Below are 23,540 nucleotides of genomic sequence, written 5' to 3' on the forward strand. Positions count from 1 at the left end.
CTCTATGCCCAGAAATTTGACAATGTGAAAGAAATGGATCAATATTTGGAATCACACCCTCTCCCTAGACTCAGCCAGGAAGAAATAGAGCTCCTGAACAGACCAATTTCAAGCACTGAGATCAAAGAAACAATAAAAAATCTTCCAACCAAAAAATGCCCTGGTCCAGATGGCTTCACTCCAGAATTCTATCAAACCTTCAAGGAAGAGCTTATTCCTGTACTGCAGAAATTATTCCAAAAAATTGAGGAAGAAGGAATCTTCCCCAACACATTCTATGAAGCAAACATCACCCTGATACCAAAACCAGGAAAAGACCCAAACAAAAAGGAGAATTTCAGACCAATCTCACTCATGAATATAGACGCAAAAATTCTGAACAAAATCCTAGCCAATAGATTGTAGCTTATCATCAAAAAAGTCATTCATCATGATCAAGTAGGCTTCATCCCAGGGATGCAAGGCTGGTTTAACATACGCAAGTCCATAAACGTTATCCACCATATTAACAGAGGCAAAAATAAAGATTACATGATCCTCTCAATAGATGCAGAAAAAGCATTTGATAAAATCCAGCATCCTTTTCTAATTAGATCTCTGAAGAGTATAGGCATAGGTGGCACATTTCTAAAACTGATTGAAGCTATCTATGACAAACCCACAGCCAATATTTTACTGAATGGAGTAAAACTGAAAGCTTTTCCTCTTAGAACTGGAACCAGACAAGGTTGTCCTCTGTCACCTCTACTATTCAACGTAGAGGTTCTAGCCAATACAATTAGGCAAGACAAGGAAATAAAGGGAATCCAAATGGGAGCAGAGGAGGTCAAACTCTCCCTCTTTGCTGATGACATGATCTTATACTTAGAGAACCCGAAAGACTCAACCACAAGACTCCTAGAAGTCATCAAAAAATACAGTAATGTTTCAGGATATAAAATCAATGTCCACAAGTCAGTAGCCTTTGTGTACACCAATAACAGTCAAGATGAGAAGCTAATTAAGGACACAATTCCCTTCACCATAGCTTCAAGGAAAATGAAATACTTAGGAATATAACTAACAAAAGAGGTGAAGGACCTATATAAAGAAAATTATGAAACCCTAAGTAAAGAAATAGCAGAGGACATTAACTATGGAAGAACATACCATGCTCATGGCTAGGAAGAGTCAACATTATTAAAATATCTAGACTTCCTCAAGCAATCTACTGATTCAGTGCCATCTCTATTAAAATACCAACATCATCATACTTTCAAGACTTGGAAAAAATAATCCTTTGTTTTGTATGTCACCAGAAAAAACCCTGTATAGCTAAGGCAGTACTTAGCAATAAAAACAAAGCCAGGGGCATCAGCCTACCAGAGAGAGTTTAGGCTGTATAAGGCCATAGTGGTCAAGACAGCATGGTACTGGCACAAAAATAGAGACATAGGCATTTGGAATCAAATATAAAACCAGGAAATGAAACTAACATTTTATAGCCACCTAATCTTTGATAAACCAAACAAGAACATACACTGGGAGAATGAATCCCTATGCAATAAATGGTGCTGGGAGAACTGGATATCCACATGTAAAAGACTGAAAGTGGACTTGCACCTTTCTCTACTCACTAAAATTGATTCAAGATGGATAAAAGACTTAAATTTAAGGCATGAAATGATAAAAATCCTCAAAGAAAGCATAGGAAAAACACTGGAAGATACTGGCCTGGGGAAAGACTTTATGAAGAAGACTTCAGGGGCAATTTCAACAACAACAAAAATAAACAAATGGGACTTAATTAAACTGAAAAGCTTCTGTACAGCTAAGGAGACAACAAACCAGAGGAAATAGACAACCTACCCACTGGGAAAGGATATTTGCATATTTCGAATCAGACAAAAGCTTGATAACTAGGATCTATAGAGAACTCAAATTAATCCACATGAAAAAAGCCAACAATCCCATATATCAATGGGCAAGAGACATGAATAGAACCAGAAGAACAGCTAACAAACATATGAAAAAATGCTCATCGTCCCTAATTATTAGAGAAATGCAAATCAAAGCCACCCTGAGATATCTAACCCCACCGAGAATGGCCCACGTCACAAAATCTCAAAACTGCAGATGCTGGCGTGGATGTGGAGAGAAAGGAACACTTTTACAGTGCTGGTGAGACTGCAAACTAGTACAACCTTTTTGGAAGGAAGTATGGAGAATCCTCAAAGAGCTCAAGCTAGACCTCCCATTTGATCCTGCAATCCCATTACTGGGCATCTACCCAGAAGGAAAAAAATCCTTCTATCATAAAGACACTTGCACTAGATTGTTTATTGCAACTTAATTTACAATCGCCAAAATGTGGAAACAGCCTAAATGTCCACCAACCCAGGAATGGATTAACAAACTGTGGTAGATGTATACCATGGAATACTATTCACCCATTAAAAAAGATGGAGACTTTACATCCTTCGTATTAACCTGGATGAAAGTGGAAGACATTATTCTTAGTAAAGCATCACAAGAATAGAGGAGCATGAATCCTATGTACTCAATCTTGATATGAGGACAATTAATGACTTAGTACATGGTGGTGGGTAGGGGAAAGGAAGAGCAGAGAGAAAGAGAAGGAGGGAGGGGGTGGGGCCGTGGTGTGTGCCACACCTTTTGGGGGCAAGACACAATTATAGGAGGGACTTTACCTAAGAAATGCAATCAGTATAACCTGCTATCTTGTATCCTCAATGAATCTCCAACAATAAAAAAAAATTAACCCCCCCCCCACCACCACTTCTTTATTGGTGAAAACATGAATCCAGATGCCATGGTTGCTCTCCAGGACTACTGTGAGGATTCTGTGACCCCATATATGACTTTCTTTAAGGATGTTTGAGAAATAGAAAAATGTTAACAAATTTGGCAAGCACTTTGGATCTATCACTTTTCATCATAACTGGATGCTGCTTGTCACCCACACAGCACCAGCACTTAAGACGAATGGGGACTGATGTCATCTTGAACTCTTCATTTATTTTGACTGTGATTTATTTGGAGTGGAGGCATTGTTTTTAAGGAAAAACCATGTCATGTAGGTTGCCTAAAAATAAAATGCATTTAAACTAAGAAAAAAAATCTATTTAAATATAGTTCATAGGCTCGGTGCCTATTTCTCAGTGGTTAGGGTGCTGGCCGCATGCCATGGGGCTGGTAGGTTTGAACCTGGCCCAAGCCTGCTAAACAACGACAACAACAGCAAAAAAAAAAAAAAAAAAATAGCCAGGCATTGTGGCAGGTGCCTATAGTCCCAGCTACTTGAGAGGCTGAGGCAGTAGATCCCTTAATTCCAAGAGTTTGATGTTGCTATGAGCTGTGATACCATGGCACTCTACTAAGGGTGACATAGTGAGACTGTCTCAAAGCAAAACAAAACAAAAAAGACAAAAAAAAAAAAAAGCTTAAATAAATATAGTTCATAGAAGTTTATTGTTTAATTAAATTAAGTTTTTCTGATTTTATAATCATAATAAAGGCATAGTTTTCTTACAGATTCCTTTAATGATAGAGCTGATCATAAATTAGCTAAATTTAATTTATATTCCACATAATGGGAAAGAATTTATGGGAGGGAAATTTAAAGATATCTTTTAATTGTAATAATATCCATTATTCCTGTATACTCGTAAGTTTACAAATCTGAAATAAAATTCTAACATTCTCGATTTTATCTTTTAAAGGTACAGTCTGAAATCAGTGAAATATTGAACAAAAGTATTATTGAAGTAGAAAACCCACAATGTAGCTCAGACAAAAATCTAGTATTCAGCACACGCATTGAAAAGGATTTGGTACGTTATTCTGCACACATTGTTTCTATACGTAGGTACTTCAGAAATGTGCCTGCCATGGGTTTGTCCTCACCTTTACATTCTCCCCTTCTTTACAGGAAGAATGGACTGTCCGAGATGAAAATAAGGAAATTCCCATCCTGAAAACCTTAAAAAACGTGCGTTTACCTCTGTATTTCCACGATGTCCCCATTTCTCTTTAAAGAATCTATGAGAGACATTTGACTTAGTCCAGATAGCAAAAGACTCTCAAGTGAATTCAAATACAAGACAGTCTTTATAGCCTATCTGTTCACTTAGGATTCACCTAGACCTGCAGTGATACCCTGGACAGCTCCTAACCAGAGTGACCATCACTATGTTCACACTGATTCACATTTCTTAGAGAGGTCACAACCCTAAAATCACCCAAAACTAAGAGTACAAGCTAAGGTTGACAGCCCAGCTGTAGAAATACTCAATTTCCTCAAACCCCCATTTGGCCTACTGCTTCTGTGTTGCCCACCCATCTGTAATGGTCTCTCAAAGGCTGCTAAATTGCTATTTCTGAAATTGGGAGTTTGGCTTAAGTATCTTACCCCCCAAGGAAGTAAGTGCAAGTTCTGAGCAAATTGTGAAGATCAGAGTTACAGATCTCGAAACAACTGTTGTTAAATTTTCTGGAGAGAATGAATCATACTTGTTGGGATTCTTTTGGCTGTAGAAATGTTAAAAGGCTTGTTTTAGTTGTATATGTAAGCTGTCCACAAAATAGTATTCATTTATTAATAGTATTAATTTCTTGGTCAGATGGCAAATGACAGTACATTTATAGCACTCTTTTTATTGTTACTAGCCTATGGAGAATCAAAAAGAAGTCCTCTCTATGGAGAAGATGCATCATTTTGAAGATTCCAGGACTCTTCATTCAGTGGAAGAAAATTTCAGTAGTGATAATATTAATGGTCTTTCTCAAAGTATAAATATTCCATCCCCGATACATTTTAAGGACATATTAACCCCAAGAACTTCAACAGATAATTCATCTTCAACCATAAGTATGAAGCCTTCAGAAAATTCTGAAATGTTGAAGAGTTATAGTAACCTTTATAGTTTTCTACGTACTGTACCTCAAAATGTGATGTCTCAAGCTGATACAGTAATTCTGGATAAATCCAAAATTACTACACCTTTTCTTAAGCATGGATTTTGTGAAAATTTGGATGATATTTGCCATTCTATCAAACAAATGAAGGAAGAGCTTCAAAAGTCACATGATAGGGAATTAGCACTTACCAATGAACTTCAAATTTTAAAAACTGATAGAAATATTCAAAGTAATAGTAAATATGACCCGTCCCCTTTTCACAAGGAAAAAATTAATTTTATTAAGGAAGAAAACACAGAAGGTAACTTACATGAAGATATAAAATCAAAGAGGATTTCGGAATTAGAGGCATTAGTAAATAAATTACTCCCACTCCGGGAAACAGTGTCAAAAATCCATGTGAATTTTTGTAGGAAATGTAAAAAGTTATCTAAGAGTGAAGCACACAGGGGAAGGAAGAATGAGAAAAACAATAAAGAAATTCCTATCACAGGCAAGAGTATTACAGATTTAAAATTCCATTCCAGAGTACCAAGACATACACTGTCATTCATTGACCAAAAACTCGAAATGAAAGACAAGGAAAGGCAGCCATTTGTAGTAAAACAAGGATCAATGATATTTGAAAATGAGAAAACATCCAGAGTCAATTCTGTCACTGAACAGTGTGTTGCAAAAATTCAGTACTTACAGAATTACCTAAAAGAATCTATGCAGGTACAGAAAAAAGCCACAGAACTGGAGAATGAAAATCTAAGCCTTAAGTCCAAAATAAAACCTCTTGTCTTGACCACACAATCGCTGATACAGAAAATTGCAACATATGAAAAGCAGCTTAAGGATCTTGTAGAAGAAAAGAGTAGTATTCAATCTAAGTTAATTAAAACAGAAGAAGATGGCAAGGAGTGTCTTAAAGAATTAAAAAAAATAATAAGTAAATATAATGTTCTCCAGGGCCAAAATAAAACTCTAGAGGAAAAAAATAGCCAGTTCTCCTTAGAGAAACAGCAAATGATAGAAGCATTAGATCAACTAAAAAGTAAGGAACACAAAACTCAAAGTGACATGACCATTGTCAGTAATGAAAATAATCGAATTAGTATAGAAATGGAAGCAATGAAAACAAATATTCTGTTGATTCAAGATGAGAAACAAATGTTAGAGAAAAAAGTGTACCAGCTTCTCCAGGAAAAAAGCTCACATGAAAATGAAATAAAAGAAAACCAGCTAGAGATAATGCAGCTGAAAGAGAAAGAGAAATTAGCAAAAACAGAACAAGAGACACTTCTTCACATCATAGAAACAGTTAAAAATGAAAAACTTAACCTCGAAACAACATTACAAGAATCTATTGCTGCTAGACAAATGATGGAAAGAGAAATTGAGAATATTCAAACCTACCAGTCTACTGCAGAAGAGAATTTTCTGAAAGAAATAAAAAATGCAAAATCAGAAGCAAGTATTTATAAGAGCAGCTTGTCAGAAATCGGCAAGGAATGTGAAATGTTATCACAAATGGTAATGGAGATTAAAAGAGATAATGAGATTCTAAAAGAAGAACTCAAGAAACATAGCCAAGAAAACGTAAAATTTGAAAACAGTATCGGTAGACTTACCGAAGACAAAATACTCTTAGAAAACTATGTAAGAAGTATAGAAAACGAAAGGGATGCCTTAGAATTTGAGATGCGGAATCTTCAACGAGAATATTTAAGTTTAAGTGATAAAATCTGTAGTCAGCATAATGATCTACCAAAAACAGTTTACATTTCAAGGAGAGAGAAATTCCATTTTGACAACTATGATACTTGTGAGAATGCTTCCAGTCCTAGGAGTAGGCCATTAGCTCCTGATTTGAAAGGTATGTAATTTGCGCGGCAGATGAGTAGACGTGTTTAAGATTGTGTTCATCTTTTGGGCACTAGCCAGGGTACAGGAGTGAGAAGAAAATTTAAGATTAACAGAATTTAGTTTTGTAAGATTGGTATCCAATTTATTATATAGTAAAATTAGGAATTTTTTTCTTTAGATAAAATTTATATTACTTATATGCATTGTGTATGTACAAAGAAATTTTGGCAGGGAGCAGGGAGGTTTTAATTATTATCATCCTAAAGTATCATTAGCATTCCACCTTAAAAAAAAATTCTTCTTTTTTTTCCAGGAACTTCAAGTAAACTGTATCAATTGTTTCCATCCAAAATATGTAAATAAATTTTTAAAATCAATGTTTCAAAGACCTTCGTCCAAGTACTTTCTTCCCCTCACAAAATAATTTTAAATTCACTTTTACATACGATTACAATTACCTTGTAATTTATTAGACTAATTTTTTAAATTAGAAATTGGGAATGATATATGGTTCTTTGGCTGTCTCTGTGGGCTTCTAGCCTATGCCCTTGATAAGGTGTGGAAAGGAATAAATTGGAAACAGGTCTTCTCTATCTTTCTTGTCAACTAACTCATGTTCTATACTTGATTTCCTGCAAGTAAGTATCCTCCACCTTACCCTGCTCTCTAATTTTGATAAGGCAGTAGAGTGAATAATGTAACTTGAAGCCATTTAAAAAGAATCATTATTTCTGTGGAAAATTTAGAAAGTAACATGGGAACAAAATGTAACAATATCTTTACGGTCCCAGATGGCCAAGAAGAGTGCTTCGAAGGTGACCATAGTGATATTTAGCAGTGAGGTATGCAGAGTGCTTTTTCTAGGATAAGTTCACGAACTTTATTGTCAGACCTTGTACAATAGCTCTGATGGCCATTCCAGAAAGAGTTCCAAAAGTGCTTTGAAGAGTGGACTAGGCACTAGTGTCGGTACATAGCTTCCCAAGTTCTTCAAAGGTAATGGTAGTGATATTCAGCAAGGAGGTATGTGGCACTTTTTCTAGGATGAGTTCAAGAACTGACAGCTCTGATTACCATTCCAGAAAAAGAGTTCCAAAGTTGCTTTGAAGGGTGCTGGTATTGGGCATAGATTCCCAAGGGGAGTACCTTGAAGGTGACCATAGTAATATTCAGCAGTGAGGCATGTAGCACTTTTTCTAGGATGAGTTCTTCAACTTAATTGTCTGACATCATATAATTTAAGAGCTGATGCTTTTCAAACAGATAGGATAGGTGATGGAGAAGAGCTATCCTGGGCACTAGAGGGTAAGACTTAGGTGACAGGCAGCTTTGGCCAGCTGGGGAGGAACAAGAGAGGACACCTAAGACATACCTCATCCATCTTGCAACTTGATAACTTTTATAAGATACTGAACAAGTGCAATCTTCCTTCCTTCCCCCAATGTATTTTGGGCCTAACATTGGCTAAATAATCTGATGCCTTATGTAAGACATGAGTAGGAGGCATGACACCACAAAAGCTGAAGCTCTTGCTTCACCATGCAGTGTGTGTGTGTATGTGAACCTATGCAACAGAAATGCATCTAGTATTTATCTTTGATGTTAAGGATGCTAATAGGCTTTGACTCTGGATAGCTCTCAGTCCAATTTTAAGACCTCTAAGAAGAAAGAACAAGTTAACAATTTACTGTGTCCTTCCTACCCTGCCTCCACAGCCCTACCCTCTGACCTTGCAATTATTTTTCTTTTCTCGAGACAGTCTTAACTTTATTGCCCTGGGTAGAGTGCCATGGCATCATCATAGCTCACAGCCACCTCAAACTTTTGAGCTCAAGTGATCCTCCTGCCTTTGCCTCCTGAGTAGCTGGTACTACAGGCGCCCACCACCATGCCTGGCTTGTTTTTCTAATTTTAGTAGCGATGGGATCTTGTTCTTGCTTAGGCTCGTCTTGAACTCCTGAGCTCAAGCAATCTACCTGCCTCAGCCCAGAATGCCAGGACTACAGCTGTGAGCCACCTTGCAACCCTGAGCCTGCAATTTTTTAACATTAGGAGTAAAAGCTTTCAAATGATAGACTGAACTTCAGGTTTTATAAAATCTCTAAACATTATATTCTGCTCAGAAATACAGAATCTAAAAACAGACTAGCAGTCACATGTTAAATTATTAGTAATGAATAGTATTTATTAAGTAGTAGCATTAAAATAAGGCAGAGATTTGAGTTACAAGTTTGTATATTCCTTTTAAATGCTTTAGCTATCAGCCTCACAACATCTTATATTTTTTCAACTAATTAGCTCCTGACAATCGCTGGTAGTCAGGATCTAATTAGCTCATTGACTCCCACTTGCTAATAGGACTGTACAGAAGCGGTCTTGTAGTTCTTCATATTTAGTGCCCTAAAATTAGAAAATAAATGCACATTTAATTTTACAAGTGCAGGTAATATATCTGTGTATTCTTAGAAAAATTTGTGGTATTAAAACATTTCAAAATAAAATGTTTTTTAATGTATTAATAATTCAAAAAATCAAAAATTTCTCACAAACTTAAAAAATTTCACCTTATTAGGAAACTTAATTTAAGAAGGAAAACAGTTATGGAATCAACTGTAAATAGTACTATCCAGAGGTTTATTCATTTTTAAATTAGAGTAAAAGAAATCAAAAACTTGTTTTCGGATAATGTTTGAGATAACAAACAGAAAGACATTTCAATAAATTCAAGATTACTAAAAAAGCAATCAATTACTGTTCACGTTTTCTCTGCTTTACGCATATATCCTACGGCATCATAGCACTTTGTCAGGTTTGTTCTCTGAATAGAATAGAACACAGAGAAAAACTGAAATACAACTCCCCCCTAACACATGAAATTCCATCTGCAGGTGGGTGTAGTGAGGAAAATGTAAAGACATTAATGGGTAGTGACTCAGAAAAGCACTTTTGCAAGAAAGGCAGTCTTATTTTAGTGCAATAATAATATCATCAGTGTCCAAATGTTAAGGATGTACTACTATTTTTATAAAAGAAAAGAATGTAAATTTGATGTCCTTAATTCATTGTATGAGTACATCAAAGTTAGGAATATGTGACTTTGTTATGGCATTAAAACTTTTTCAATGGATAGAAAGGTAATCAAATGGGTTCCTCTATTTCGTCATGATCCTATGTGCATGCCCACACACACACATAGAATTACTGTTTTTTTCTAATTTATTATAATATATTCTAAACTCCAAAGAACTTGTTTTTTATTTTTGCGAGTGTTCAAAACCTGGGTAAAGTGAAGTTTTAAAAAGTAACTTTGATAATATACATATACTTTCCCCAAAGCATAAGTGATGTTATTTTTAACTAACCAGAATATTTCCTGTTTTACAAGAGATTATTTCAAAGTTAAGGGCAGAACTCTCTCTCAAGCATCATCAGGAGGCCTCAAAATTGCTGAGAATTCCCTTTGAGAAATAGCTGATGTTAACATGTACTGCTAACTGAACTATAAATATCTGAGTAGTCTCAAGTCTCCCATAATAAGATTCTAATAGATTAACTTTAAAAAAAATTATGGGCAGAATAGTTGGGAACAGATACACTGAACTTTTTCAGTTGAGAATTTCAGAAAATGAAAAAGAACTTTTACAAAGGAGGACAGGTACCTGGAAGGATCTGAGATTTCTAAAGTTGCCTAAATTTGTTTTTCCTTTCTACTTTTTTCCCCAGATTTGTCATGGGGAACATGACAAAGGTGAACCATGAAAAGATTATTATTTTTTAAAGGTCTATATAAATAAGAGGTATAATTTTGAAGTTAAAAAAGTTAAAAACCATTTTTTTCTTGGCTTGTAGGGTAAATGTAAGATATTCTTACCTTTTGACATTCAAAGTCATTATACTTTGAATTGGTCTGCTTTTTGGTCCACTTGGAGGATGGAAAATCTTACCATCTTTGCCAGAAATCTTTGTCAATTTAGCCACATAAGGGTCAGCAGAATGTGATGGGTAAGGGTCAAATGTCCCTGCCTTCATTCCACCGGCCTATAAATAAAAATGAGACAATTTAATGTAGTCTTGCAAAATATTTCTATAAAAATTAGGTTGTGAAGAAGTTCAGATACATTTTTGTCTGTGGGTCAGTTTTACTTTTAAAGAAATTTGCCTATATTGTTAAATTCAAATACCAGCAAAGCGTCTCCACCAATTCTACAGGGTCAAAACCCTAATTAAAAAATTTCTATATAAGAAAATGAAAATGTTGATAGTAAGGTAATATTCTACACTATTGCCAAGCTGTGATGATTTAGTGAGAGTTTACCAGATCAGGTTATCACCACATAGAGGAGTGAGTTTATTATTGAGGGAATAAGACCTACTCAAATGTATTTTGATAGGAAATTGAGAACAAGGAGCCTGGTACTACATGAGTTGATTAAATGCCAGGCCAGATGTGGTGGCTCATGCTTGTAATCTTAGTACTCTGGGAGGCCGAGGCGGGTGATTGCCTGAGCTCAGGAGTCTGAGACCAGTCTGAGCAAAAGCGAGACCCCGTCTCTAAAAAACAGCCATTGTGGCGGGAGCCTGTAGTCTCTGCTACTTGGGAGGCTGAGGCAAGAGTATCACTTGAGCCTAAGAGTTTGAGGTTGCTGTGATCTATGATGCCACAGCACTCTACCAAGGATGACAACGTGAAACTGTCTCAAAAAAACAAAAAGAGAAGGTACATTTTTCTAATATTTGTGGTAAAAAAAATTCATTTTGAAAATGACAAACCTCACCACAAAGGATTGATAAATTGGACTATATCTGATTGCTAAATTTCTTTTTTTTTTTTTTTGTAGAGACAGAGTCTCACTTTATCACCCTCAGTAGAGTGCCGTGGCGTCACACAGCTCACAGCAACCTCCAAATCCTTGGGCTTAGGCGATTCTCTTGACTCAGCCTCCCAAGTAGCTGGGACTACAGGCGCCTGGGGCTACAGGTGTCCACCACAACGCCCGGCTATTTTTGTTGTTGTTGCAGTTTGGCCGGGGCTGGATTTGAACCCGCCACCCTCGGCATATGGGGCCGGCGCCCTACCCGCTGAGCCACAGGCGCCGCCCGATTGCTAAATTTCTGAACAGCATACAATATCACAATCAAAGTCAAAGACCCAACAGACTAAAAAATTTTTCCATACAAATGACAGAATAAAAGTAACCTTGATACATGAAATAATCTTACAAGTCAGTATGAGAAACAGCCTAATACAAGGTCCATAAGGGAGATGAACAGTCAATTCACAAAAATAAACAAACCCAAAGTATAAACTAAGATTTATAAACTATCAGAGTATTTTATCTTTATTCTCACTTGTAAACTTCTGCAGTAAGAACATATTTAATCACCATTTCAAAAACTAAAAGATGGTTACATAGATCTGTAAAAATGGGCTTCCTGATTCTAGGCATCCATAATAGCAGAAGTTTATTATTTACTTAATAAAGTCATTTGACAAGACGTAGTATTTCTTTATAATGCTTACTGTTTTCCATTATAAAATTTGTAACTTACCTTTTTACCAGGAGAAGAGGGCTTAAAAGGGCTTGGAACTCCTTCTTTCTTCTCTTCTTTTTTAATTGGTGGTAATGGTTTCTCAGAAAAATAAGGATTCACATCAAAGTATTCCCTTGGGTAAAGATTTAACTTGAAAGGTGACCCTTTAACTAAACGATGATGTTCTGCAGTCTCTTTCTGTAAATTAAAGAGGTTGAAATTACATAGCATAAATTATGGGACAACACTAAGTATAAAGACTGCTATTTAATAGAGGAGCAAAAAAAAATTCATGTATAAAATACAGATTCAAAAAGATAACTATAAAGATTATTTTTTCACTTCTTGCAGTTATGAAATCTGGTATTTCATCATTCAACAACTGAACTGAAAACACTTGAATGAAATCTAAAATAGTTACTAGAAAGAAGACTGAATTTTTTTTGCAGTTTTTGACCAGGGCTGAGTTTGAACCCGGCACCCTAATCCTTGAGCCACAGGCGCTGCCCTGAGTTTCTTTTTTTTTTTTTTTGAGACAGAGTCTCACTATGTGGCCCTCAGTAGAGTGCCATGGCATCACAGCTCACAGCAACCTCAAATTCCTGGGCTTAAGTGATTCTCTTACCTCAGACTTCCAAGTAGTTGGGACTACAGGTACCCGCCATAATGTCCAGCTATTTTTTGGTTGCAGTTCAGTTGTCGTTGTTGTTTAGCAGGCCTGGGCTGGGCTCGAACCTTCCAGTCCCAGTGTATGTGGCTGGTGCCCTACTCACTGAGCTACAGGTGCTGAACCAAGAAGACTGAATTTTAAGAACCCTGCTGTAGCACTTTCAGAATTCTTTACTCTTCTCAGATTTTTCTGTAGCTTTTGCTTGCCTTCTTCCTCTCTCCATCCAACCCATAGGACTTGAATCCATCCTTGGTGATCTGCTCTTTTACTTCACAACAGTGGTACTTAAAATTTATTCTATTTATCCTTTGGAAAAGTGTTCCTCAAAATTAAGTTTTCATGGGACTCACCTTGTTCATTTACTTAAATTACAAATTAACAAGCTCTTCCTAAAAGATTTCTATTTGCTTTGGTCTGTAGGAGTCTGAGGAAAGAGGATCACCTAAGCCCAAGAGTTTGAGGATGCAGTGAGCTATGATGATGCCATAGTACTCTAGCTTGGGAGATAGAGTAAGATCTTGTCTTACAAAACAAAACACTGGATGACATTAACAGCAGATTGGATATTATAGAAGAATAGACTAGTGACCTAGAAGACACAGCAATAGTAGAAACTACCCCAAGTGAAATACGGAAAAAAAACCAGAAGGGCCAGCCCCGGTGCCTCACACCAGTCGTCCTAGCACTCTGGGAGGCTGAGGTAAGTGGATTGCTTGTGCTCAGGAGTTTGAGACCAGCCTGAACAAGATTGAGACCCCATCTCTACTAAAAATAGAAAAACTAGCTGGGCATTGCGGCAGGTGCCATAGTCCCAGCTGAGGCTGAGGCAAAAGGATCACTTAAGCTCAAGAGTTTGAGTTTGCTGTGAACTATGACACCACAGTACTCTACTCAGTGTGACAAAGTGAGACTACCTCAAAAAACATAGAAAAGGAAAATAGAGAATGCTTAAAAACTGAATAGGGCATTATTAAGTTCTTGGACAATTTCATGACCTAATACACGTGTAATTGGCATCTCTGAAGGAAAGTAGAATGAAAGAGGAATAATAAAATCCGTGGTGGGGCTGGGTGCCCGTAGCTCAGTGGTTATAGGGTGCTAGCCACATCACCAGGGTTAGTGAGTTCAAACCTGGCCTGGGCCTGCTAAAAAAAAAAAAAAAAATACCTGGGTATTGTGGCAGGTGCTTGTAATCCCAGCTACTTGGGAGGATGAGACAAGAGAATCGCTTGAGCCCCAGAGTTTGAGGTTGCTGTGAGCTATGATTTTTTTTTTTTGTAGAGACAGTCTCACTTTATCACCCTGGGTAGAGTGCCAGGGCATCACACAGCTCACAGCAACCTCCAACTCCTGGACTTAGGCAATTCTCTTACTTCAGCCTCCTGAGTAGCTGGGTCTACAGGCGCCCGCCACAACACCTGGCTATATTTTTTTGTTGCAGTTTGGCTGGGGCCGAGTTTGAACCCACCACCCTTGGTATATGGGGCTGGTGCCCCACTCACTGAGCCACAGGTGCTGCCCTGTGATCTATGATTTAACAGCATTCTATAGGGGCAACAAAGTGAGACTGTCTCATTAAAAAAAAAATCCAAGGTGGCCAGGCCTCCTGGCTCACACTTATAATCCTAGCAGTCTGGGAGGCTGAGGCAGGTGGATTGCCTGAGCTCACAGGTTCAAGACCAGTCTGAACCAAAGTGAGACCTTGTTTCTAATAGCCAGGTGTTGTGGAAGGCGCCTCCAGCTACTGGGGAGGCTGAGGCAAGAGAATTGCTTGAGCTGAAGAGTTTGGGGTTGCTGTGAGCTATGAAGCCACCGCACTCTACCAAGGGTGACAAAGTGAGACACTTGTCTCAAAAAAAAAAAAAAAAAAAAGCTGAGGGAATAATGGCTTGAAATATTCCAAATTTGATAAGAACTATAACCCCAAAGATTCAGGGAGCTCTGACCCCAAGCACAAGACGAATGAAAGAAAAACCAGAGGCACATGATAATCACAAGAAAACCTTAAGGTAGCTAGAGAAAACTAGAAAGACAAAAATTAGCATGATAGCAGATTTCTCATCAGAAACAATTCAGGCAAGATGATGATGGAGTCACCTTTTTAAAATATTCAAAAAAGAAAATAATAATTTTTTCAGGGCAGCACCTGTGGCTCAAGGAGTAGGGCATCGGCCCCATATACTGGAGGTGGTGGGTTCAAGCCCAGCCCTGGCCAAAAACTGCAAAAAAATAAATAGATAAATAAATAAATAATATTTTTTCAAAAATTAGTTTTAGAATTAATTTTTTGGAAATTCAGGAACATAAAATTCTGACTTATGTATAGTTAAGTACTAAAAATGAGAATAAAATGGCTTTACTGCAAGAAAAAAGTATCTTACACCCATAAAGTCTAGGATAAAAAACCAATTACTGGTAAAATTACATTGTATGTGATTGTATATTATACATGCATCATTATTCCTACAGATGAAAGGTAGTTTACATACAAATTTTATATAAATTGCATAATTCATATATTGAAACAGAGCTGCTTACAAGGTTTCTGCCCAATTTAATAGAAAATGTTTCCTGAGTTTTGGAAATGCCCATTTGCAAAATTGGCCACTATTATCTTACATTCCCATTGTGATTTAAAATAACCATAGCAAAATTGTTGAAGCCTATATGCCTATAAAACCCAAACCAAAAAAACTAATAAAGTGATTGCCGTTTAATTTCTATTCTAAACTAACTTGACTGCTCATAACTACCAGCTTTTTTTAAGTTATGCTGTTATTGTTAAATTATGTTGATACTGTTCTAAGGTTCCTCAGTTTATTCACATGTAGACATTCCCCACATTAAATGAATAGATTTCATTATAAGTCAAACATAGTATAGTTCAAACAAGTTCTCAAACTCATCTTAGAAAAAGTTCTATATAAGTCATTGCTGAATATTAATAACTACAGTCACCAGATGGCCAAGGGGAGTACTTTGAAGGTGACCATAGTGATATGCCAGTACATTTTATTCTTTATTTCTGCCATTTAATGAAGTGAACACTTTTTTCCCTTCCCCTCTCTCTCTCATCCACTCTCTAACCTCTCCTTTATCCCATCACTCCACAACTCCTCCATCCCATTGGCTCACTGTAATGGGCTCTTGATCAGCTCCAAAATATTACCATTCCTTTCTTAGGCACAAAATATTGGGGTATGATGGAAATGTGACTGAGAGTTAATATATGACTCTTAAAAAATAGAATATAGTTGATAAGGCAAGTTAATACAAGTCTCAGCAAATGTCAAGAGATGTAAGGCCAAAAAAAGGGGGGGAAATAGATGTAAGATGGACGTGGTAAAGCACAGCAGAGATAAAACTCATCCAGGAAGGAGCTGAGAGGATCTACAGCAAGATGTGGAAATCTAATATCAAAAAGGTACAATTATTACAATCCATAAACATCTGTCTGCCATTGGCCCCAGTAATACAAATAGAACAAAGCAAAATTAGAGTGAGAGTGAATTCTCAGAGTTAACCAAATAAGAGAAAGTTTGAAACACTCAAAATAGATTCTTTTACCTTGTAATTTACTTTTGCTGCATCATAGAAATCAGCTGAGTGTGAAAATTGTTTACCAATGGTAATATTTGCATAGCTAAGGAAGGAAAATAAGTAGTAGTGACTTTAGGCTTTAGACAGTTTTTATTTAATTTTTAAAATTCACAACAAATGATTAGTAAGTATTAAAAATCGTACCCATATCCAGTTCCTTTCTTTCCTGGGTTTGTATATAAATTCTTTCCAGGTGGCTGGTACTTGTCCCTAGGTTTTGACTGCGCGCTGAAGAATGGAATTGGACCACCTATTGTTCCATAGTAGCTTCCTAATCCACATCTTAAATACAATTATTTTTTTAATTTTTTAAAAGGAGGTTAAAATGGCAAATTTCATGTTACATATACATTTTACAGTAAGTTTTTAAAAGATAAAAAAGGACTAAGAAAATGCTATGAAAGCTATGTTAACTAGTGTGATGAAGATGTGTCAAACGATCTATGAACCAAGTGTATGGTGCTCCATGATCATATTAATGTACACAGCTATGATTTAATAAAAATAAAAAAAAGGAAAAAAAAATAAATAAAAGATAAAAAAGGAGAAAATATATGTAACAATTGATTTGTTTGACTTTGGTAAGAGAAAACACTTTTTATTAGTTTTTAATATAATGTTATTTTCCTCACATGTCTGTAATACTTTTATGCTTGTTTTTTTGTTTTTTTTTTTTGTAGAGACAGAGTCTCACTGTACCGCCCTCGGGTAGAGTGCCGTGGCGTCACACAGCTCACAGCAACCTCTAACTCTTGGGCTTACACGATTCTCTTGCCTCAGTCTCCCGAGCAGCTGGGACTACAGGCACCCACCACAACGCCCGGCTATTTTTTTGTTGCAGTTTGGCCGGGGCTGGGTTTGAACCCGCCACCCTTGGCATATGGGGCCGGCGCCCTACTCACTGAGTCACAGGCGCCGCCCCTTTTATGCTTGTTTTAAATGTTCCACAAAAATAGAGCTGGTGGGAAGGAGAAGTCTGAAAAACAGGAAGAAATTGCCTCAAGGGTAAAATACATGCAATACATGAAAAAGATGTCAAAAAAGTCACATTTTCAAATTTGTATCTAAGAAAATCAGTTCAAGAAACAATAATAAAAATTAAAATTTCACTTCTGTACAATGTATGGAAAAGTAGAAAAAAATGAAACTATAATGAAAGAACAAAAGAAAATCCCTACACTGAATAAAGACAATAATTTTGGCCGAGAAGAGATGATTACCTATTAGAATTAGAAGCAAGTCTTAATTATAGCAATGTAGTTTTACTAGTCTCAAAAAGTATTAACAAATAAGCACAATATTAGACTTCATCAGTTCTCATCTATCAAATTGTAAATGGAGAGAGTTGAAAGTAATTGAGCGGAAACAAACAAGATTTTAAATCTCAGCTATATAACACGGTTTTATTTGTTAAACGGATGATTTAACTAAAGTTAAGAAAAAAAATTTGTATTAACAACTATCACAACTAAAATATTTTACTGTGAAACCATGTAAGTGTATCTTCACATGGTTTTTAAATAATGTGTCTCTGATCAGTTATTTTCTTTATCAAAAAAGTGTTTCTCGTGATTTCACATTCTTTATACTTTCTAAAAGCAGAAAAAATCGGCAAGGCCACAGACATTTTAGGATAAGGTAATTTTTTTCCTAAACCTGACTCTTGAAAGTTTTCTGAACAAATTTGTTTTCATTATTTACTTGGTTTTTATTATGTAAACTAATAGAGAACAGTGATATTAGATAACTCAAAATTTAATTTAATAATATATTTTGTCAAAATTACCTGTCAATCTAACACCTTTTCTGGTCCTAGTTAAACAACAACAAAAAAATTACAGCTCGGCACCCATTGCTCAGTGGTTAGGGCGCTGGCCATGTACACCAGGGCTGGCGGGTTCTAACCTGAGCCTCGGCCTGCTAAACAACAACAACTACAACAAAAAAATAGCTGGGTGTTGTGGAGGGTGCCTGTAGTCCCAGCACTTGGGAAGCTGAGGCAAGAGAATCGCTTAAGCCTAAGTGTTTGAGATTTCTGTGAGCTGCAAGGTCATAGCACTCTACTCAGGGTGACATAGACTCTGTCTCAAAAAAAAAAAAAAATTAACCATCAATCTAAATCATACAATGTAACTGCCTCCACTTAAAGCAACCTGAAATCATTCTCAAACGTTAATCTAACATAAGTCCTACAGAAAAATAAACAATTTACACTAGATAGATAAAGGTGCAGGAAATCTATTTAAGACTTTTTTCCTCAAACACTTACGGCTTTTTATCTCCACTACTGGGGAGAAAGGCTTTGCCTAGATTTTTTTTGGCTTCTCCCATCATATGCTGCCTCTTCAGTTGATTCACATTTATGTAGCCTTCGCCTTCAAAAATCCTTACAAAATGGGGATCGAAATAACCTGCCTGGAGATCTGACATTTCCTTGGATCCCCCAGGTAGCATCTGTCTCTTTTTGCTTGCAGCCTCATTAAAGGGCCCTTTAAAAATAAATTAGGCATATTATAATTTTGAGCTCACTAGTAATTAAAGGGACATGGAATGTAACAGAAAAGTTTCCAAATGTTGTTTGGTTCAGTTATGATTTTTGAGTTCTAAATAAAGCCTAAGAGGTTATCATTGAAACATTTGAACCTTTAGTGAAGGTCATGGTTACACTCTGAATTTTAAAATTTAAGGTTGTCTAATCCAGTATTTCTACATCTAAGTACTAGAAAATGCTATTTGCTGAAATGTCAGTAAGAGGGTGTGAGTATGTTGAAGAGAAGGGTGTTTTATACTCAAATTTTGAGTGCCTATGTCCAACTAAAACATGAGCAAGAATGTTAATAGTAGTTTCACTCATAATGATCAAAACCAAGAAACAGCCCAAATGTCCATCAATAAGAGAACAGATTAAAAAGTTGTGGTATTTAGAAAATGAAATACTGTTTTAAAGGCTGTTTACACAAATATTCAGAACTTCTTTGATAATTTTAGAGTTGTATTTGAGGAGTCTTATGGTAATGTGCAATTTTTTTGAAGTGTACAGAACCCTTAATTCAACTGGATATTGACTTGTTGAATTTGTATCACCAATTTTTTTAACCTGATTTTTTGAAAAGCCAGTACATTCAAATAATTCCAAATTCAAAAAAGTATAAAGTCTTCACAAAATCTCTTCCTCTCATGCTTGGACACCCAGTTCTTTTCCAGAGCAATAAGATTTAGTTTTCCAGAGAATGTTTAGGCATGTTCAAGTGAATATTTTCATATATATATTTTTGGTTGTTGATGCTTAGAATATGATATGCACTATTCTACACTTTTCTTTTTTACTTAACTTATCCTAGAGTCGTTTACAAATCAGTGTTTTTTATTGTTTCATGCAAGTCATTAGATATCCAAAAATTTAACTGAGACACATACTATATATATTTACTTTAGCTCTTTTTATTATTTATGACTTTTCTAAAAATCCCTCGGGCAGCAATTTAGCATTTCATATTTCAGGAAAGTAATTATGGATGGTCTTCTTGGATGCAAAAGCTGACAGGCTGCGGTGTGCATACTGGAATGTCTCATCCAAGAAGAAAAGACTAAAAGCAGCAGCGGCGCCTGTGGCTCAAGGAGTAGGGCACCGGTCCCATATGCCAGAGGTGGCAAGTTCAAACCCAGCCCTGGACAAAAACCAAAAAAAAAAAAAAACTAAAAGCAAAATATTCTGGGAGAAAACTGCCACGCACCTTCTGAAAGAAATAAAATTCCCTTATGGGGACAATAAATGAGGGTAGAATAGCCCAACAAAATGAGTTTCCTACTCTTTTTTTTTTTTTTGTAGAGACAGAGTCTCACTTTATGGCCCTCGGTAGAGTGCCGTGGCCTCACACAGCTCACAGCAACCTCCAACTCCTGGGCTTAAGCGATTCTCTTGCCTCAGCCTCCCCAGTAGCTGGGACTACAGGCGCCCGCCACAACGCCCGGCTATTTTTTGGTTGCAGTTTGGCCGGGGCCGGGTTTGAACCCGCCACCCTAGGTACGTGGGGCCGGCGCCTTACCCACTGAGCCACAGGCACCGCCCGAGTTTCCTACTCTTATAAAATTAAATTCTCTTCTGACTCTATTGAAATTTTACAAGTTAATCAACTTTAGAACTAAATTCTTTAAAACATACACTAATGAAATACTATGTGACTTAAACACTAAATTCAAAATTTCTTTTTTTTTTTTTTTTTGAGATAAGAGTCTCACTCTGCCACCCTTGGTAGAGTGCCATGGAGTCATTCACAGGTCAAAGCAACCTCAAAGTCCTGGGCTCATCTGATCCCCCTGCCTCAGCCTCCTGAGTAGCTGGCACTACAGGCATCTGCCACAACACTCGCAAATTTTTCTATATTGGTAGAGACAGCGTCTTGTTCTCACTCAGGTTGGAAAACTGAAAATTTCGTATGGAAAATACCCACCCTTAGGCTGTAAAGAAAATCAAATATACTTACGATTAAATGGTGACACATATTTATCACCAACAGTAATATATTCCATCTCACTAAAGAGGCCAATCCTCTCCATATCTGTTTTTCCTGTTTCTCCAGGCATCGCAGCTACTTGCAATGGTGTTCTCTACACTGGTAACTTTCAAAGTTTCCTTAGAGCTACTTCTTTGACAGAAAAACCCTACTTTACATTAAAAAGTAAAGGGAGAAATTTAAGAAAAAATTGATTACTAAATTTCAGTTCGAATTACTTTCAGTAGTAGAGTTTTAACATCCACTATAAAACAATAGTCCCAAATTCTGTGGGAGAAAGAATCTACTCTGCAGGGCTGAAGGCAAGTTCTGGGATTCAAAATTTATCCCATGAACCCTCCCCTTGACTGTCTCTGTGAAGTGCTCCAATTATAAAGGAACGTGTATGGTATCATCTGTTGCACTGCCATTTATCTGCTGAAAATGATAAAAATCATTACTGTACAGCATAGTATAAATAGCATGTAAACAAATCCTTCTTTCCAGAAGCTTGGGGCAAATTTAAAAACTATAATGATATAAGGCATTTTTTTACAGTTTAGATAAAAATGATTTCAACAGCTTGCACCGTTCCCCATATTGAAAATTGTAACAGATTTTCAGAATGCACAACACATGCAGGTATTTCCCTATAGTTCTTGAGGGTTTTTGTTTTTCGGAGTTTAATAAGAAATGTGCCACTGGCAAAATTAGCTCCCTGAGGGGAGGTGGGAAGAGAACAATTATTTAGGCAAGATTAAAGCAAGAATAAGAAGACAAAAATTCCATGATGAATTCTCGATATTTGCTAAAGGGCAGACTGCAACTAAGAGTTTTCTTTTGAAACAGACACTTCCAACAAAGGTAGCGTTGGAAGTGAAATATCCCATTGAACGGGCAACTCTTTATTAAAAAAATAATTTTTAAATTAGATGTGTCCTTCAAAGGAGGCCCAAAGAGGTAAGAATACTTACCTCCAGTCTAATGCCAAGCATCAACTATGGGCTAAACACTGGGCTTACATTAGTGAATAAAACAAACATTGGCGTATGCTTACCAATTTATAATGCAAGGTAGGAATCTGTTACCTTGAATTTAGAGCAAGCTGTTCCAATTGACTCTCAGCAAGCCTGTCTATTTGGAACTGTGGCTCATCTGAGCATGAATCATTTCTAATGTTAACATCCATGAGGCAAGTCAAGATTCATTTTTAACTAAAGCATAAAAGAAAATTCCAACACCGTCCCCATTCTGCCTCCTCTCCACTGATCGGGTGTGCTTTAGAACTACGCGTCGGTCAACTGGGATGTAGTAATTCGATATACATTACATTTCAAAGCTCCACCCCACTGCCCACTCACAAAGCCTTTCTGCGCTGCCACAGGGAAGTTAAACCCTTAAAATGGAGCTCGAGGTCTGCTAAATCAACCAGCATCATCAGATACCTTGGAGAACTCCCACCCCCACCCCCACCCTCACCCCGGCCCCGCCCCCTTGGATGCATTTGTCCTCTTTCAGTCTTTAGTTTGGGATCTCTCCAGGCACAAGACTATTGCCTATTTTGTACGACGCTACTTCAGAGCGCCCACTTATCTGCTGGGTCATGGTTTACATTCGTAAACATTTTTCATTTACAGCTGTTTTCCTCATTAAACTGTCAGCTCCACAAGGTTCTTCCTCACCACGGGATTCCCAGCTACTGAAGACGGAAAGGAAAGAAGTTCTTACCTAGAACTTTTCCACTGCTTAACTCTTCAGCAACGTTTATGATACAAAATCATTCGTTCGTTCATTCGTTCATTCAGGTATTTAACAGATACTTTGCAAACCTGTCCTTCTCGGGTGAGGCTCGCTAGCTAGAAAATCAGATTTAAAAAGGCACAGATCCTGCCCTCAAGAAGTTTACAATCTCCTAGACAAACACACACAGCGGAAAACGGCGAGTTCCCTTCGAAAGGTGCGGATAAAAAAGGTGTAGGATGGTGAAGAAAGGGCAGAAAACGTCCAGCTCTGATGACAACAAATTACTTCCCACTAGGAAAACAGAAGCTCGGAGTAGAAGGCATCTAAGGGACACCACCTAGTGTCCACGAGGATCAAGTCGCCTCTCCAAAGTGCCCCGAATCCGATAACTGAGATGAGGTAGTACCACTTCCAGTCCCGGCTAATCCGGAACAAGAAGTGACTAGGGCTGCAGCCCGCCCAGGAGCGAGCATTCCGAGCAACACACCCAGTAGCTAGGTTCCCCCGCTGGGGGCCCGCGCTGTGACGCGTTGCCCCGGCTACGGGAGAATCCACTCCAAGTAGGCTGGGGGGTCAGGAGTAGGGCGCTAATCCGTATCCGAGGACATATAGAAGGACACCGAGCGTCAGAAAATACAAATGACTCAAACAAAAGAATTGATCGTAAATAACGTCTCAGCCTCCCGCCTCTCCAGGCTTGGGCGAGGAGACGCCTCGTGGTATGCCCCATG

General features: G+C 37.3%; 2 protein-coding genes across 3 annotated transcripts in view; one reads left to right on the forward strand and one right to left on the reverse strand.

The window, feature by feature from the left end:
* CCDC110 (coiled-coil domain containing 110) overlaps positions 1-6,789 on the forward strand; it is a 28,278-nt gene extending 21,489 nt beyond the window's left edge. The window contains exons 5-6 of the mRNA XM_053598219.1: positions 3,723-3,833; positions 4,669-6,789. Coding sequence (XP_053454194.1) covers positions 3,723-3,833; positions 4,669-6,789 — 2,232 coding nt within the window. The remainder of the gene's footprint in view (positions 1-3,722; positions 3,834-4,668) is intronic.
* A 2,146-nt stretch (positions 6,790-8,935) lies between these two features.
* C1H4orf47 (chromosome 1 C4orf47 homolog) lies at positions 8,936-23,274 on the reverse strand. 2 transcript variants are annotated; one of them, XM_053584392.1, is made up of 8 exons: positions 22,795-23,274; positions 21,058-21,238; positions 18,843-19,062; positions 16,718-16,855; positions 16,541-16,616; positions 12,322-12,501; positions 10,643-10,809; positions 8,936-9,171 (listed from the first exon to the last, which is right to left on the reverse strand). In XM_053584392.1, exons 2-8 carry the CDS (start codon positions 21,155-21,157, stop codon positions 9,123-9,125), a joined length of 930 nt encoding a protein of 309 aa, XP_053440367.1. In that variant the 5' UTR covers positions 21,158-21,238; positions 22,795-23,274; the 3' UTR covers positions 8,936-9,122. The 2 variants fall into 2 exon arrangements, with proteins under 2 accessions (XP_053440367.1, XP_053440357.1); XM_053584382.1 differs by having other exon boundaries at positions 8,940-9,171; positions 21,058-21,235.
* Between the last annotated feature and the right edge of the window lie 266 nt (positions 23,275-23,540).

Source organism: Nycticebus coucang, chromosome 1 (assembly GCF_027406575.1).
Source record: "Nycticebus coucang isolate mNycCou1 chromosome 1, mNycCou1.pri, whole genome shotgun sequence".
In the NCBI taxonomy this organism is placed as follows: domain Eukaryota; kingdom Metazoa; phylum Chordata; class Mammalia; order Primates; family Lorisidae; genus Nycticebus; species Nycticebus coucang.

Excerpts from the sequence above, each read along its gene's own strand:
- C1H4orf47 (XM_053584392.1), bottom strand. The coding sequence starts at position 21,157 with ATGCCTGGAGAAACAGGAAAAACAGATATGGAGAGGATTGGCCTCTTT. Across the intron at positions 12,502-16,540 it reads CAGCAAAAGTAAATTACAAG|AAAGAGACTGCAGAACATCA; the intron begins GTAAAAGAATCT and ends TTTAATTTACAG. Across the intron at positions 10,810-12,321 it reads CCTCTTCTCCTGGTAAAAAG|GCCGGTGGAATGAAGGCAGG; the intron begins GTAAGTTACAAA and ends TTTTATTTATAG.